Source organism: Apus apus, chromosome 1 (assembly GCF_020740795.1).
Source record: "Apus apus isolate bApuApu2 chromosome 1, bApuApu2.pri.cur, whole genome shotgun sequence".
Lineage (NCBI taxonomy): Eukaryota > Metazoa > Chordata > Aves > Apodiformes > Apodidae > Apus > Apus apus.
This window is the reverse complement of record NC_067282.1, coordinates 66,138,512-66,153,631: the sequence shown is the minus strand read 5'-3', so window position 1 is coordinate 66,153,631 and position 15,120 is coordinate 66,138,512. Positions and strand designations below refer to the sequence as shown.

Below are 15,120 nucleotides of genomic sequence, written 5' to 3'. Positions count from 1 at the left end.
AACAACCAAAACAAAGCAACCCCTCCTCAGTATGTTGTCTTTTCTCTCTAGGTACCTGCATTTCTTACCCAGTGACCTATTTCCAAGACACTGGGCTTTCTGAAATTGTTTTTTGGTGGTTTGGACTATATCTGAGCAATACCACAGAACTCCTAAAGATCAGTGAAAAAAATAAGAGGAGATGAGGTACATGACCACATGAAATACAAAACTGACTTACTTCCTGTAGAGAACAGTACATACTGGAAATAAATTGTTAGTTTCTTTCACATGGAAAATCTGTATTTTTTCATCGGCTGAAGTTAACTGTAATTCAAATCTATCACTGCTGGCTAAGGCATTCTTGGAGAGGACAGAAAAGTCTAAGTTCAAGGAAAAACCCCACATTAAGTAAAATATTTTTAGATCTAGTGTTTTTAGATAGTATAGGTATTAGTGTATGAACTTATAAGAGACACCAGAATTGTAACTATTGATCAGCCTTTCTCCTTCCCAATAAAGGATGACACAGTCTTAAAAGGTGGGTACAAAAAGGACAGAGACTCTTCCTAAGGACAAGAGACAATGGGGTACAAGTGGCACCAGGAGAGGTTTCAACTTCACACAAGAAATAATTTTTTACAGTGAAAACAATAAATCACTGGAACAACATATCCGGGGAACAGTAGAGTTCTCATCATTGGAGGTTTTAAAGCTGCAATTGGACAGGGTTCTAGATAATCTCATCTAGGCTTCTCTATTCATGAAAGGTTGTACTAGATAGTCATTTGAGGTCCCTTGCAATTTGGGCTGTTCTATGATTTTAAGTCTATCAAAATAGAAAATCTGATATGAACAGCAACTCTTACTCAAAAAAAGAAAAAAAGAAAGAAAAAAAAAGAACCTTCAAGACCATATGGAATACTCAGTGTAAGTCACCACAGTATCAGTTCAACAAAGATGTTCTTTAGTTCAGTCACCAAGTTCTTGAGAAGATAGGATTTGATAGGTAGTTATTCTGAATCCTATACAACCTCTTGCTTAAATTAAAACATCTAATGACCAATGCACTGAAAAACTGCCTTCATGAGGATAAGCTTTTCTGAAACCTCGAAGCATATTTCCTTTTTATTCAGGACACTGGGAGGCGAGGAAGAAAGATCCCTACACTGAAAGTCATTAAACAAGAACATCACAACCAGTGGGGCCAATCAAAATCAGAATCATGGGTATGGGCTTAGTTTGATTAAAACCAGAAATCAGAAAAACAGTAGTACTTCAGGTTAGTCTGTTAAAAACATGACGTATCAACTGCTCAAAAGCTGTCTTCCTCTATAGAGCCTGCAAAACTAGAGAAGCTAGGCTGTAATGCCTACTTACAACATCTGATAATAAATTACCATTTCCTTAGCAGATGTGATTCTTGACTCAGTCTACTTAAATTCTAAACATGCAACTTAAGAGCACAGTACTTAAGTGATTAGCAATGTGCCTCTGGCTCATGTCTTGTGAATAGTGGATTATTTTTGTAATACTGATATGAAAACCTGGGAAAGTAGTTTCTCCCTTTTGCAGTTCCAATAACTGAATGATGAACCAAGGTTTCTGGACTAAGGAGAATCACTGCTGCTGAAGACTTGTGCTTACAGTGTGAATTTTTCCTTGAGAATGAAGATAGCCTCTACAACTGCCTTGCTGAAATTAAGGAATGAATCAGTTTGAGAGACATCTTGCACAGGATAATATTAAATCATGGGAAAAGTTTAGCAATATTTGAAACATACTCACTGGTTCATTAAATAAGGAATGTAAGGATGATACAATGCTCCCTCTATAGTAATAATGATGACTAAGAGAAACTCGTTGTAAAGAACTCTTCCAATTAGGGTGTGTGGGGGGAAAGACAGGGGACATAAACACCCACCAAAAGCAGGTCAATTTCAGGTAAGAGTTCATCTTTCTTGTGATTAATTAACTTGTTTCAGAAAAGTCTTCTCTGTTTTCACAAACAAGAGCACAAGTGCACAGTGACTCAGCAAAAGTGAGCCACCATAGTTACCAGTTGTCAGGTATCTCTAGAACCTGAAGAACAAGTTACAAAGTGACCCTTCACCCAGAGAAAACCTTTTTAAAGCAAACTGAAATGCTCATATTCTAAACCTGAGAAAACAAATAAATCTTCAAAAATTAAAAAAAAAAAAAGAATCCAAACAGACTCTGAAACTGCTCAATAGCCTGTAAAGGTAGAAACAGCATTCCTAAGAACAGAATTCAGGTTTTCAGTGCAAGAGAAAGAATCTCTGAAAGCCCAGTTAAGAACTCCTGTGATGAAAATTAACATATTTTGTCCCTGCATCTCTTTCTAGACCATATACAAATGGTAAAGTCTTATAATTCTACAAAATAGTGTTCTTCAACTAAGTTTCCATTGGGCAATCCTTTTTAAAGTTGAATCTAGAAGAGAAACTGACAGTTTTGATGCTGTGTACATGACTGGTGGCTCAGAAGTACTCAATACAGCCCACTAGGAAAAGATACGTAACATCCCTTTGCACACTGCTTTATAGACCTAGCATTATACTTCACAACCACTTAATCCTATTATTAAAGACTGTTAATCAAAGTGTACAGATCAGTCAATGGAATTAAATGCTAACTCTACATTTTATGAATTCTATAAACATGTCAGTGTGTATAGTAAAGCTGCACAGCAACTGTGAGATTTTAGATCACAAAACAAGGAACGTAGATATGAATGTTGATGTTAAGCTAATATTTGTTCTAATTTCATCTGCAAAACACAGGATTTGATGCAGGGAATTTACTTCTTTAAAATACTTTAAATTCAGGGTAGTGTGGTTGTAAGAAAAATGGCTTTCCATTCTTGAGCAATTGGGATACCACAGCTAATGGATGAACCCAGACTGAAACCAAGGGTATTATGGGGAAAAATGGTTGGGAGCACAGAATACAGATCTCAATGACTCTAAAAAGTGAATATGGATCCTCATGGGCTTTTTAATTCCAGGTCAGTACCAGTCCTGCCCAAACCTGAGTTCTCACTGTCATACTTTTCAGCATTCCCTTATTATGTATATGGTGCAGGAACATTCTGTTGCCTCTTCAAGTAGACAAGTTGAAACTGGTAGAATATACACTTTACAGTTCTGCACTACGTGTAAGCATATGAACTATTTTCAAGGATAAAATGAGGCTGCACTGTGACTCAACAAATACCCCTGCGCAACTTGTGTCTAACTACATAGCACTGGTAGCTTCTAATTGAGACAATACAATTTAAGGTAACTGAAAGCTGAACGAAAGTATAACACATTGTAACAGCTATTCTGCATTTCTGACCAGAGTGAACATCCTGTCAATGTCCTCTAATACAAAAGAACTTGATTTAATTAACATATTCAAACACCACAACCCTTATTCTGGAAGGTGTTAACTCTACTGCAATGGTAAGTACGGTCATTTTGGGCCACTGCTAATGGGTATCAGAATCTTTTGCTTGAACTGTGGATTGAATCCATTCCACCTCAGCAGGCTTAAAAGTTGTTTCCACCAAGTGGGTATTTTGTGGCCTGTTTGAGTTTCATGCGTCTACATTCCAGCTCCCACATCAAAGTCACCACTCTGCTTGGCACTAGTCAGCAAGCTTTTTGAGGGAAGAACTGTCTTACATGTTTACATATTTCTTAGCACAAGAAAGTCCTATTCTTGACTCAGTCTACTGGAAAGAGCTGCTGTTACAGGGTCTAAAACTGTTTTCTACCACATATTGAAAAGTTCAGAATCCAGGAAAATAACCTAAAAATAAAAAAAGGAGTTCAAAATTTATTATAAGATACTGTATTTTTAAATCCCTGTGATTTTAGACACTTCAGAGCTAACACTACTGTTCCATATTAAAATAAACTAATTAGTGTGTTGCAGAGAAACTGAAATTTTATTCTAGGTGGGAAATAAACTCTCAGGGTGAAGTTTCATAAAATGGCTGAGTCAACTTGACGGCTGTGGCCAAAAGGGATGGTTCTGCCCTTCAGCCTCTGCTGTTTTTATTTCTTCTTCCCAACCTCTACACTTCCTCCAAACTCACATGATCCCTATGTTCATACTGGTGCTATGGGCAACTCAGCTCACAAAATCAACAGAAAAATGACAATTTTACCGGCTAGTTTCCTGCCAGTTTAGCAAGCTGAACTGACTCACAAAAGCATCAAAGCCAAAGCAGACAGGCCAGAAAAGATGAATGGATGAGATGTTCCTCCCTCCCTGCCAGTCAGATCTTAAGATTATCTTAGCCATTTATAGAAATTGACTTTTAGGATCATGGCTATAATCAAGTAACTGTGGTGTAAATGTGGATACAGAGTTGCAATGAGCTAGCTACCCTATAATAAACAAAAGGGGTAGGCTGCCTCACCTTTTCCGTAGCCTAAGTTTTCAAAGAAAAGCTACGAACAGCTCCCCATCTCAGGCCACCTGTGCCCATAAGATAACCACTTCTAACTACAAGCACCTGGTGTTTTAGGATGAATCTGCAAGTTCTGTTCTGCAGTTCAATCTTAAATGATGCCTTAAAGCAACAGAAATGAAATTATCTCAAGGACATTTGAAAAGTTTCTGTGTCCAAAACCACACAATGCGTCTGTGAGCAAACCTAAGAGTATAAATTAGGAAAGAACAATCATTAAAATCTTAGGCACATTAAATATTAGACACAAAACTGTGAGTATGAGAAATTTAGAAATAGTATTTTTCTAAAATATGAGCATTCATGGCATTTGCTAGAAATGTGAAATACCATACTACCTACGTAATGCATGGAAAAAAACAAGTCCTTCAGAATCAACTCATGTGTAGACAACTATTCTAAAACCATGTTCCGTGCATACTTTGAGCTTGACAGCAAAGAAATGATACTCTTTCAGGTTCAATCGCTCGCCAGAAAGAGACACAGGAACACTTTGCTAAACTAATCCAGTTTCCAAACTGACTATTTTTGCAATTAAAACTGATCTTTATTTCTGAGTGGTTTACTTTAACGTCAAAGACTGTTGTACTTACATACAAGTAGCAACTAATAAATATACACTTACTTTGCTGATGAATCATCACAACGACTTAAAGCAGTTGCACAGTAGGTAACCATTTACATGAGAGCTGTACATGACCAAAGTGTTCAGACCTTTTCACAACTCATTTGAAGTCTGTGACAGAGAAGTGTTTTAACTGTCACAGCTTGAGGAACCATGGGCACAAGATACAGAGAACAGCATCACTGCCTAGTCTGCACCAGCTTTCTGCAACCTGTTTTTAAGATTATACTTTTCTACCTTATATATGGCATTTGAGATGGTTAATTCTTTGGAAAAATAGCAAGCCAGATCCAATTTGAGACCAACTGTCAATGTTTCATTCCCCTCTAGAAATAACACTCAGTAGCAGCTACAGTCCATTTAGAGCTTGTCACAAGTAGTGACTCAGGCTTCATTTTCAACATTCTGCACTGTTTGGTAAAACTTCCCCCCTCTTTCAAAGTTCCTCAGTGGTGACTTGCTCTTCTTCATATATTTTCATTGTCATAATTAACCATGTATCTCAATTAACGTTTTAGTTCAAGTATCACCTCTTAAATAAAATAGTGGCAGCAGACTTCAGCAACTAGCTTCATTATTTCTTTTCTGTACATTTCCTTTGGGGCTTCAACCCCAAGAGAACTTAGCACACTCAAAATATTCATGCCATGTTTCAAATACCTAGATTCCAGAATAAAATCCATTTAGTAAAATCAGAAGCAGCACAGCCTGTGGAATGAGGACTCTCAGTAGCAGTATAGTGAATGCACTGTAAACCACCAAAAGGAAATTCTCTTTCTCTCTTGGACTTGAGTATCTGAAACAATAAATGAAATGGGTATATGAGTTGCCTTCCTTCAAGCCACTGTTTAGCTGTTTATAATATTTGAGAACAGAGAACTCAGTTACTCTCTTCTTTGAAAAGGAACATACCACTCGTATGTTCCTTTTTCTGCCTAATTAATCAACAGAACTTGTTTAGGAAGTTCTTAAGTTTGTGTACTCCTCAGACTGACAACAACCCAGTCCCATAATTCCTGTCATACACAGGAAGTCTATGCTAAGGCACAGGTCAAGCACCTAGTAGGTAGCATAAGTAAGTCAAGATCCCTCCTCCCAAATAATGGTAAGAGTTGGTGCTGCTGAATGATTTAGGGCTTCCTAGGCACAACCAAACAAAGTGTCCTTGTAAAGCTAAACTTAACAAGGCAGGCAAAGTGGGTAAAAGAAGGTATAACTGTTACAAAATAAGTAACTGGAAAATGTTCATGAGGTGATCCAAGCAAGGAATTTGTGAATGTTCTGAACTTGTTAACATCAAATTCAGAGGAACTGTGCTGGAAAAACCCCTAACATACACTATCTTCAGCTTTCTGAGATTCCCTAGACGTCAGGCCAGTAGACTGTTGAAGTCTTGTCAGAAGAGACTACATATTCTTCATGGATTTTCTGCACTTATTTGGATAGACATGTGTGTATATATACATGCATCTGTGTGCACACGTGTGAATGTGTATACACACAACAAATTTATTTTTGTTGCTGACCATTCTGACTGCTCACTGACCCGATTAACCACTGTGGCCATAGAGAATGGCACAGATACAAATCTGCTCTCTGGGATGGTGCTCTACATAACATAATGAGAAGGCATCACTTCTTTACAAGCTGATTTTGTTTGGATGCTTTTTTTTTTTTAATGACAAGTGCCCAAGGCAGTTGTACTTTACGCTCAACTTGATGTTATCAGTGTACACTGTGCAGGTGTCGATCAGGCCAGGCTCTTCAGAGAAAAAAAAAGATACAAGATATCCACTGTGCAAATCTGAAGTGGTGGCTGATGTCAGATACTAAGTAGGACCATCTCTCTACTCACATACAGGCAGCACTAAACATGTACAGCAGCAAAACTGTAAGAACTCAAGTAACTTTAGTAGCAAAAATATTGATGACTACTGTTTCAGTATTTAAATAGGAAGATTTTCTGTTAATGGCAGCTTTTGAATGACATTACTTAATTCTAACTGACATTGCATAGTCAGGTTCCCAAATGTATTTCTGGATTTGTCTTTGAAACTCTCAGAATCTTTTTTGAAGTAAAATCTTCATGAGATAAGCTTCTGTGCTTAGCATTGTAAGTTTCTACTTAAGTCTTCTGCATCTTTCATTAGTCCATGAATATCACTTATATCATCAACACAGACCAACAAGACCAGGGTGAACCAGATGAAACCAGTAAGTGGAGAGAGTGTAACAACTGGAAATATTTCTGCATCTCGTCTAGTTTATTTGCAGATTTTCTGATAGAGGACACCAAGCATGCTAAAAGCCCCTATGGGTTGAACCGATGAATGGAATAAAAAGCCACTAAAGTTTTGCTTTGTTTTTATAAGGTAACAAACCACAGGAACCCAGAATATAAAGGCAAACTATCGCAGTATGTTTGTTTCTTTACTATTACCTAGATGAGCATTTTGTCAGATTCAATATATTCTCAGATTTCTTCCTAGATTTAGAGGAAAGTGAAGAGACCAGTATGTTTTCCTGGAAAAAAAACACAGTTCTAACTTCTTAGGACAAAACAAAAATTATCTAATTCTTTAAGATCCATAAATAATACTTGTATCTGAATTGCATTCTTGGCCCAAAGTGTTTTCAGGTTGGTATTTTAAGTACCTCTGACATTGAAACAACAGTGTTATACTGTTACTTAGTAGATACAGATCGATAGAGAAAAGGCCACAGAGAAAAAAAATGGCCTACCCAAGGCAAACATGGTACTTGTAGAACTTCAGTTAAAAATCAATATGGGAATTATTGGAATAATTGTGGAGGGGGAAGACTTTTAACTTCAAATTCCTGATCAGCCAGAAATTAAGAGTGAAAAGTCATTACCCCTTCGCTGCTGTGTTCCTTTAGAAGATTATTCTCAGAACTGCTTACCCAGTAATGCCCTTTCAGCACGGACATCTAGGAAATAGTGACTGGAAAGCCACTCTTTCCAGTTTCCCAATGCTCTTACATTTCCTGAAAACAACATGCAGATTCAGAAACCAGGAACAGTATCCTTTCAATACAGACTACAATTTTAGCTCTTTACATAACTGGGAGGTGCATTCAAAAGCACAAAGTGGTAAAATACATTTACTCTACTTGGTAAACTACGCTAAGAATTTATCTTATATGCCATGGTCACCATGGTCATCTGCTTTCCTATTTATAAGAAATACCAGCAATGTAATTAGTTCCTTTAAATACCAACAGCTCCTACATTTCCAAAACTATGTAAGCAGAGTCCAACCGTTTGTCCAAGACGCTGACTCATCCTGCCCTGGACTTAGCACTTTTTGAGTCACCTCACAAAGATGAAGTCATGAACGTGGTGGACAGAATTTTATTTTATTTTGAATATTCACTGACAACTAGAACCTGACCAAAATTTTTAGTAACAGCCCCCAGGATCCTGCCAAAATAAACTGCATACCCCACCCAGCCAGAATACTGCCAGTCTCTAAGTCAATGTGAGAAAACCTTATAAGCAGTTCTCAACCTGACTCTGTGCTGCTTCAGCACTACTTTTATGTTTTGGCATTCAAAACAATCCACCTGCATTTGCATGAATGACTCTGCAAGGTACCCGAGCAGTGTCTTCTCCTGAGCAAAATTAGCTTTCTCTTTTTCAATATTATTTACTTTCATAAACCAAAAAGCTGAAAAGGTCTGCATGAATTGAAAGAAACCAAATATGGAGGTTACAACCAGTAATTTGCTTACATTGGGATTTGGTTAAAGCATTTACAGATGCCTGGAAACAGACAGTAAAACCAACACAGAAGAGTTAACCACAATATGGCTAAGCTTTACTTTTGCAAACAACCAAATTTCAAACCACCAGCACTATTAAATAGGTAGAACACTAATAGAGAAACCTGAAGCTTTATGATAGGAAAGGAGTTCCTCTCTCCCCAGAAAAAGAAAAATTAATAAAATATTACTTTCTCCAAAAGCCAACACCAAAATTCCGGGACCATGGTCTGCTCAGGCATTTACAGCAAAGAATATGGAAGATGCAACAATCCTTTCTATGGGTATGTCAAACTCAATTTACCTCCTAGATGAATTTAACAGCCACAGGTTCCTTAACTACAGTTAGTTTTGAAAATACAGGACACAGGAATGGAAATTATCATCACAGCCTACAATTTAAAGCTCTGTGACACACTCACCTCTTCTTCACTCTTCAGTGGAAGAGAAGGGTTTCTTAATTCTGATTATCTTATGAGCCCCAGTTACTCCACATTAAATACAGAAGTGGAGGGACCACAGACATGGGAGGCTCTCCTCACTAACATTTTCCTCTCCAATTAAAATGCTGCCAGGTTTCCACAACAGAGCAGAAAGCTACTCTCAGGGAGAAGCATTACACAAAATTGTATCTTAAAAAAAATAAAAGTATACTTTCATCAGTATACTGTATTACACGTTTGAGAATTCTTCATGCTTTTTTGCAACCACTTAGATTTGCTATATTACTTTCAACTTTATAACCCCATGGCCACTCCCATTTCTATTTGCTTCCAGTTTTTCCTCATTTTGCTATGCTTAGGTAAACACACGGCACTATCAACAAATTAATCTACTTTGTATTCTTGAGGGAGGGTTTCAACATTTGGGTATTTACTTCCCTTGTTACATCCATATCAGGCAAACATGCTGTTAAGAGCTGACAGATCTCAGTGATATTAACATACACCTTTAATTAAAACAGAAAATGTTTAATACATTAAAAAAAAAAGAAATTATCCATGAAATAAACAATAGCTAACAAATTAAACAGTGAAAGCATATGGCAGGGTCAGGTAAGCTATTATTTTCCTGCTTGCCCTGGACAACTGATTTATTAAAAAAAAGCTCTGTGTAATCATAGCAATTTTTTCTACTTACTCAAAACCTGGTTTTGTGGTTGTGTAATTCTCACCTTTTCTTTAATCCCTCTAATCACTGAAAGGGATGGTAGAAAGACTGAACATTTGGCATGAAACTTCTTTTAAAAAGACATCTAGGTCAAGGGATAAGAAAAGACTAATCAAAATCAGCACTTAGTTACAACACATTATCACTGCATCAGAACAGGCTCTGACTAAGTGAGAGTATGTACACACTATCCAGAAAGATGGACTGGTGCTACATTTGAAAGGCCAATTACTGAATAATGTATTGAAGACACACATACTGTATACAGAAAAATGTACAATCAGTTTACAATCAAGGCTCAAAATATGCCAATGTATTTTTCCTGCTAGAGCTTTACTTTTAAAACCATCTATCTTCAAGTAGTTAAACATCCCTGAGTTGCAAGGCAGGTGTCTGCTCTGTGCCTCTACTAATACTGTCCTACCAATGACCTCCAGTCAGACAGCTCAGCATTATTTACTAACAAGGATTTGGTACCTTGTCCAAAATGGACTGAATGAAATACCAATATGGTGGGAAGGGGTAATAACTACATGCCTGAGACAAGATGGCAAAGAGTTTGTCAGAGATTTGGATTTCTCAGTTAAATGTCATAAACCTTGGTAAGACAGAACTATTCCAGAAATAAATGCTAACTGTAACCTCTTGCAATAAATGGTAAAATGGGCAGCTGTTTAAAACAGTTCTATCTGAGCAACATCAGCATCTAAATGCATAAAGAATTCAGACTGCAAGATTACAATCTCCTGGTTTTGCTTCTTTGAACTAGAGTACCAAATGTGGGATTGGACCTGGATCTTATATTAAGATGCAGAATAAACATAATAACTCGTATTTTGATGAGGAAAACCTCAGGTAATTCACAGCCCTGTCATTTTGATGACTCTGACATTAATTTTAGATCATCAGAAATAATGGAATACTGCAGTGTACAACATAGAGATTATCTACCAAAAAAGCAGGTGCCTGCAATATTATCTTTTGATCCCTTCTTAGGGTTAACATGCCCTTACTACCCATCTCCCATCAGGGGCTTTTTCCTCAGTCTCAGTGTCACAGGTCAAGTCAATGGCAACTACATAACAAAATGCATCAGCAGTAGAGGGAGAAGGGGTGAAGAAGCATCCATAAACACAGCTGTCCCTCGGCGTTTGTAAGCACAGGTTTACTTATAAAGCACAGGTCCTCCTCCTTTCAGCACACTGGTTATAATAAGCACTATTGCTCAGCAAATACAACTTGTTTCAAACAGGATGGCAAACCGCAGACAGAGATCCATGCTTCTACAGCTGAGCGCCACAGCGCGTGGTGCGTGCGCGAGGGCAAGGCTGCACCAAGGCTTCGGCTTTCCTCCTCCTCCAACCTATTTCCCTGCAATGACCCCTTAGCTGGCAAAATACTCGCCGCATCACTCCGGCTCTGCCTGGGGAGCCGTGTTGTGTCTGAGGCGCAGGCCCCATGTGACAGACACAGGCGCGCACACACACACACACACACAGGTGCCGTAGAGCAGGGGGGGAGGGGAAGGCGAGGAGCGGGGGTGGCTGCCCCAGACACGCACGCACACCCACCCGGCACACCCGCAGCAACTTGCACCGTGAGCGCGCCCAGGGACCGTGTCCCGTGTGTGTGTCCCCCCCCCCTCCACACACACACACGCTCCCCCCGCGCGCACGCCCTCCCGCGCGCGGGCAAGCGGGGCTGCGCGAGGCCCCCGCGCCGGTTACATAACCCCGCGCCACCCGCCCCCCCCAGCCCCGGCCCAGCCCCGAGCTGGGGAAGAGCTGCGGCGGGGAGACCGGGGAGGAGCAGGCCGCGGGCCCAGGGAGGGGCTGGAGCAGGGCAGGGGCTGAGGGCCCCGCGGCTGCCTCAGGCTCCCCCTTCTTCCTTCCTTCCTTCCTACCCCCCCATCTACCCGAGCCGCCCCCCGCACGCGCGCACGGGGGCGCGCTCGCGAGCCATGGGGGGGGAGGAAGGAGGGGGGGCCGGGCCCGCCGCGCCGCGAGGGGGGAACGCGCCCGCTCCGGCAGCCCCGCGCCGCCGCCGCCGCTCACCTTCCGCCGCGTCCCAGACGCACATTCCCGGGGCGCCGCCGCCTGCCCCGCCGGGCCGTCTGGGAGCTTCACATCGCGGCTCCGCCGCCCCGGCACGGGCGCACGCAACCACCGCCTTCTGCCCGCCTTCCTCCTCCTCCTCCTCCTTCTCCCCGGCTCTCGGCCACGGCCGCGCTCCCCTTCCCTCCCTCCCTCCCTCCCTCCCGCCCCCCCTCTCGGTGTCCCCCGCAGCAGCCCCTCCTCCCCCCGCCCTTCCTGCGAGCGCGTCACGAGAGAGCCTCGCGCCACCAACCGCCGCTCGGTCAACACGCGGCGCGCGCCGGGCGGACCCGACCAGCCCAGCCCGGCCCGGCCCGGCCCGCCCCCGCGGCGCCCCCTAGCGGCTCGCGCCCCCGCGGCAAAGCCGCGCGCGCCCGGGCGAGGGCTGGGGAGCACGTGACGGAGGGGCGGGGCAGGGGCGGGGCAAGCGGAGCGGCGCGCCAGGAGCTCGCGGCCGGCCCGCCCCGCCCCGCCCCTCCCGGCCCCGCCCGGGCGTGCTGCGGGGGGGGGGGGCGCGGGGCTGCAGCGCCCCCTGGCGGCTCGAGGGGCGCCCCGCAAGCGCGGGAGCTGCGGCAGCGGCTGCGGGCAGGCGTGCCACGGCGGGGCGGGGCGGGGCGGCAGGGGACTTGGCAGGGAAGCGGGGAGGGGAAGGGAGCAGAGCTTTGTGCGGAGTGCCGCCCGCACCTCCCACTTCCAGGGGCCGCCGGCAGCCATCGGCCCGACGGGGGCCAGGGGCGTGCGCCTCCGCCCGCACTGCGGCCCCGCGTCTCCCCGTCAGCGCAGCGGCAGGCGGCGGCGGGCAGGACCCGGTGAGGACGAGGAGGGGTCTGTCACGTCTGCTGCCCCCAGCACTGCCACGGCCCGCACGGCAGCGGAGGCGGGGGAAGAGTCTGCTCCGGCGGGGGCAAACACCGCTCCCTCCCCCCGCCCTTTCCTCTTTACCGGAAGGAGCGCGCGGGGAAGCCCCGCGTTGTGGCTGGGGGCGCCCCCCGCACCCACCGCGCCCCCCGCACCCATGGCGCCCCCCGCCGTGGCGCCTCGGCTGGGCCCTGCGTGGGCTCAGCGATAGGCCGCCTCTGCGGCGTCCCCTTGCCCTTGCCCCTGCCCCTGCCCTGCCCTGCCCTGCCCTGCCCTTGCTCCCACTCCTGCCCCTGCCCTGCCCCTGCCCCTGCCCTGGCTGGGTACCCCGTGGGGCTGAGCCAGGTTCAGGACTGCCCAGCCTCACACTGGAAGGGATTTCTCCCAGGGGACAAGGGCCTGCTTGTGTCCCTGGCTTGCTGGATATGGGAATAGTACCCACTGTCTCTTGTGTGTGGTTCTGCATTTCTAATCAGCTAGGTTCCTAAAGGAATTGCAGTGGTCTACCTGTTCATCCCTCATAACTTATAAATCCAGTGGCCATCTCAGCCCAGCTTGATGAAGAGGATCTTGGCCTCAACAATACAAAGCTTGCAGGTTTCATTAGAAAGAGCAGCAATGAGGTAGCATGGGAGCCCAAGATAACTTACTCCCTGAGCTTTTAGTGCCACGCTCCTGTGCCAAACCAGTCACAGCATGTGCAGGCCCCTCTCCAGTTCTCCCCCACTTACAGCTCATGAGAAAGCAGTGGGATACTATGAAGTGTGCCTGTGTGGAGGCTAGGAAGAAGGAAAGACCAGTTTTAGGGGAAGACATAGGGCATGTGGGGATAGGAAACCAGGTCCTATTAGTTATATTACTTACAGAAAACTTGTTTATTACAGAATTACCTCTATCTAATTCTGTTACATGCAATTTGTTTTATAAGTAGAAAATAGCCCTGGTCCTACAACTGCATCAGAACGGTTTGAGTTGGAAGGACCTTAAAGATCATCTAGTTCCAACCCCCCTGCATGGACAGGGACACCTCCCACTAGACCAGGGTGCTCAGAGCCCCATCCACCCTGGCCTTGAACACTTCCAGGGAGGGGGCAGCCACAGCTTCCCTGGGCAACCTGTGCCTGTGTCTTGCCACCCTCACAGGAAAGAATTTCTTCCTAATGTCTAAATCTACCCTCTTCCAGTTTGAAACAATTACCCCTCATTCTATCACTACAAGCCCTTGTAAAAAGTCCCTCCCCAGCTTTCTTGTAGATGCCCTTCAAATACTGTAAGGCTACTCTAAGGCTACTATAAGGTCTCCCTGGAGCCATCCCTTCTCCAGGTTGAACAATCCCAACTCTCTCAGCCTGTCTTCATAGGAGAGGCGTTCCAGTATCCACTTAGATCTGCTAGGAGTCTCTGTTGATACTGGGCAAAACTCCAGTTTGGCTAGAAGCACATCAGTCTGCTCACATGCACTCAGTTTCAGGATTAAGCCATGTATGTCTCTCTAAGAAAAGTGCTTATGTGGAACCTTCTTTGCTTCATCTGCATTGCCAGAACAAAGGTCCAGTTGTCTTGTTCTGTGAAAAATGTCAGAACTTCAAGTATTCTCATGCTCTGCATTGTTTGATAAAACCCAGAGCCCCCTATCTAGTTAGATACTGCTCAAGGTATCTGAGTAGAATAAGGAAAAGACAAGTTCAGGTCTACCTAGGTCAGTTGACCATCAGCTATTTCAGCCAGGATGTGGTTTCTTCATTTCACTTAGAAAAATATAGGAAACCTCCTAGCATCTTTATGAGAAAACCCCAAATATTCGGTTTTCACTCTGTATTTTAATAAAACCAGTCTCCAAAATATGGGTGTTCCTTGCCAGAAGGAAGGACTAACTACAGTTTTGAGCAGCCTTAACCTGACCAATTTTAGAGACATTATGGCTGGCCACTTTCTGTCTAATTTTCATCAGTGATTATATTACCTGGGGAAAAAAAAAAAAAAAGGGTTCTGAAAAATACTTTGTTCAGAAAAGTTATTTTATATAAAACAGATCCAATTCATTGGGCCAGTATTTTCAGGTTTTGCTGAGAAATGCCTCTACCAATCTCAGTCCTTTCCAGTCTGGAGCAAACTACCAGTTAAAAGTA

General features: G+C 43.5%; 1 protein-coding gene across 11 annotated transcripts in view; it reads right to left on the bottom strand.

Moving 5' to 3' along the window:
• REV1 (REV1 DNA directed polymerase) overlaps window positions 1-12,257 on the bottom strand; it is a 61,280-nt gene extending 49,023 nt beyond the window's left edge. For 4 of the 11 annotated variants that reach the window (XM_051632919.1, XM_051632976.1, XM_051632929.1 and 1 more), the window contains exon 1: window positions 12,095-12,257. Coding sequence is in view for 4 of the 11 variants with exons in the window: in XM_051632891.1 (XP_051488851.1) it covers window positions 5,748-5,770 (23 nt within the window). In the remaining 7 variants the exon portion in view is untranslated. Of the gene's footprint in view, window positions 1-5,747; window positions 5,861-10,044; window positions 10,075-12,094 lie in introns of those variants that run through there. The other 7 variants (XM_051632891.1, XM_051632900.1, XM_051632909.1 and 4 more) reach the window with 5 other exon arrangements.
• Between the last annotated feature and the right edge of the window lie 2,863 nt (window positions 12,258-15,120).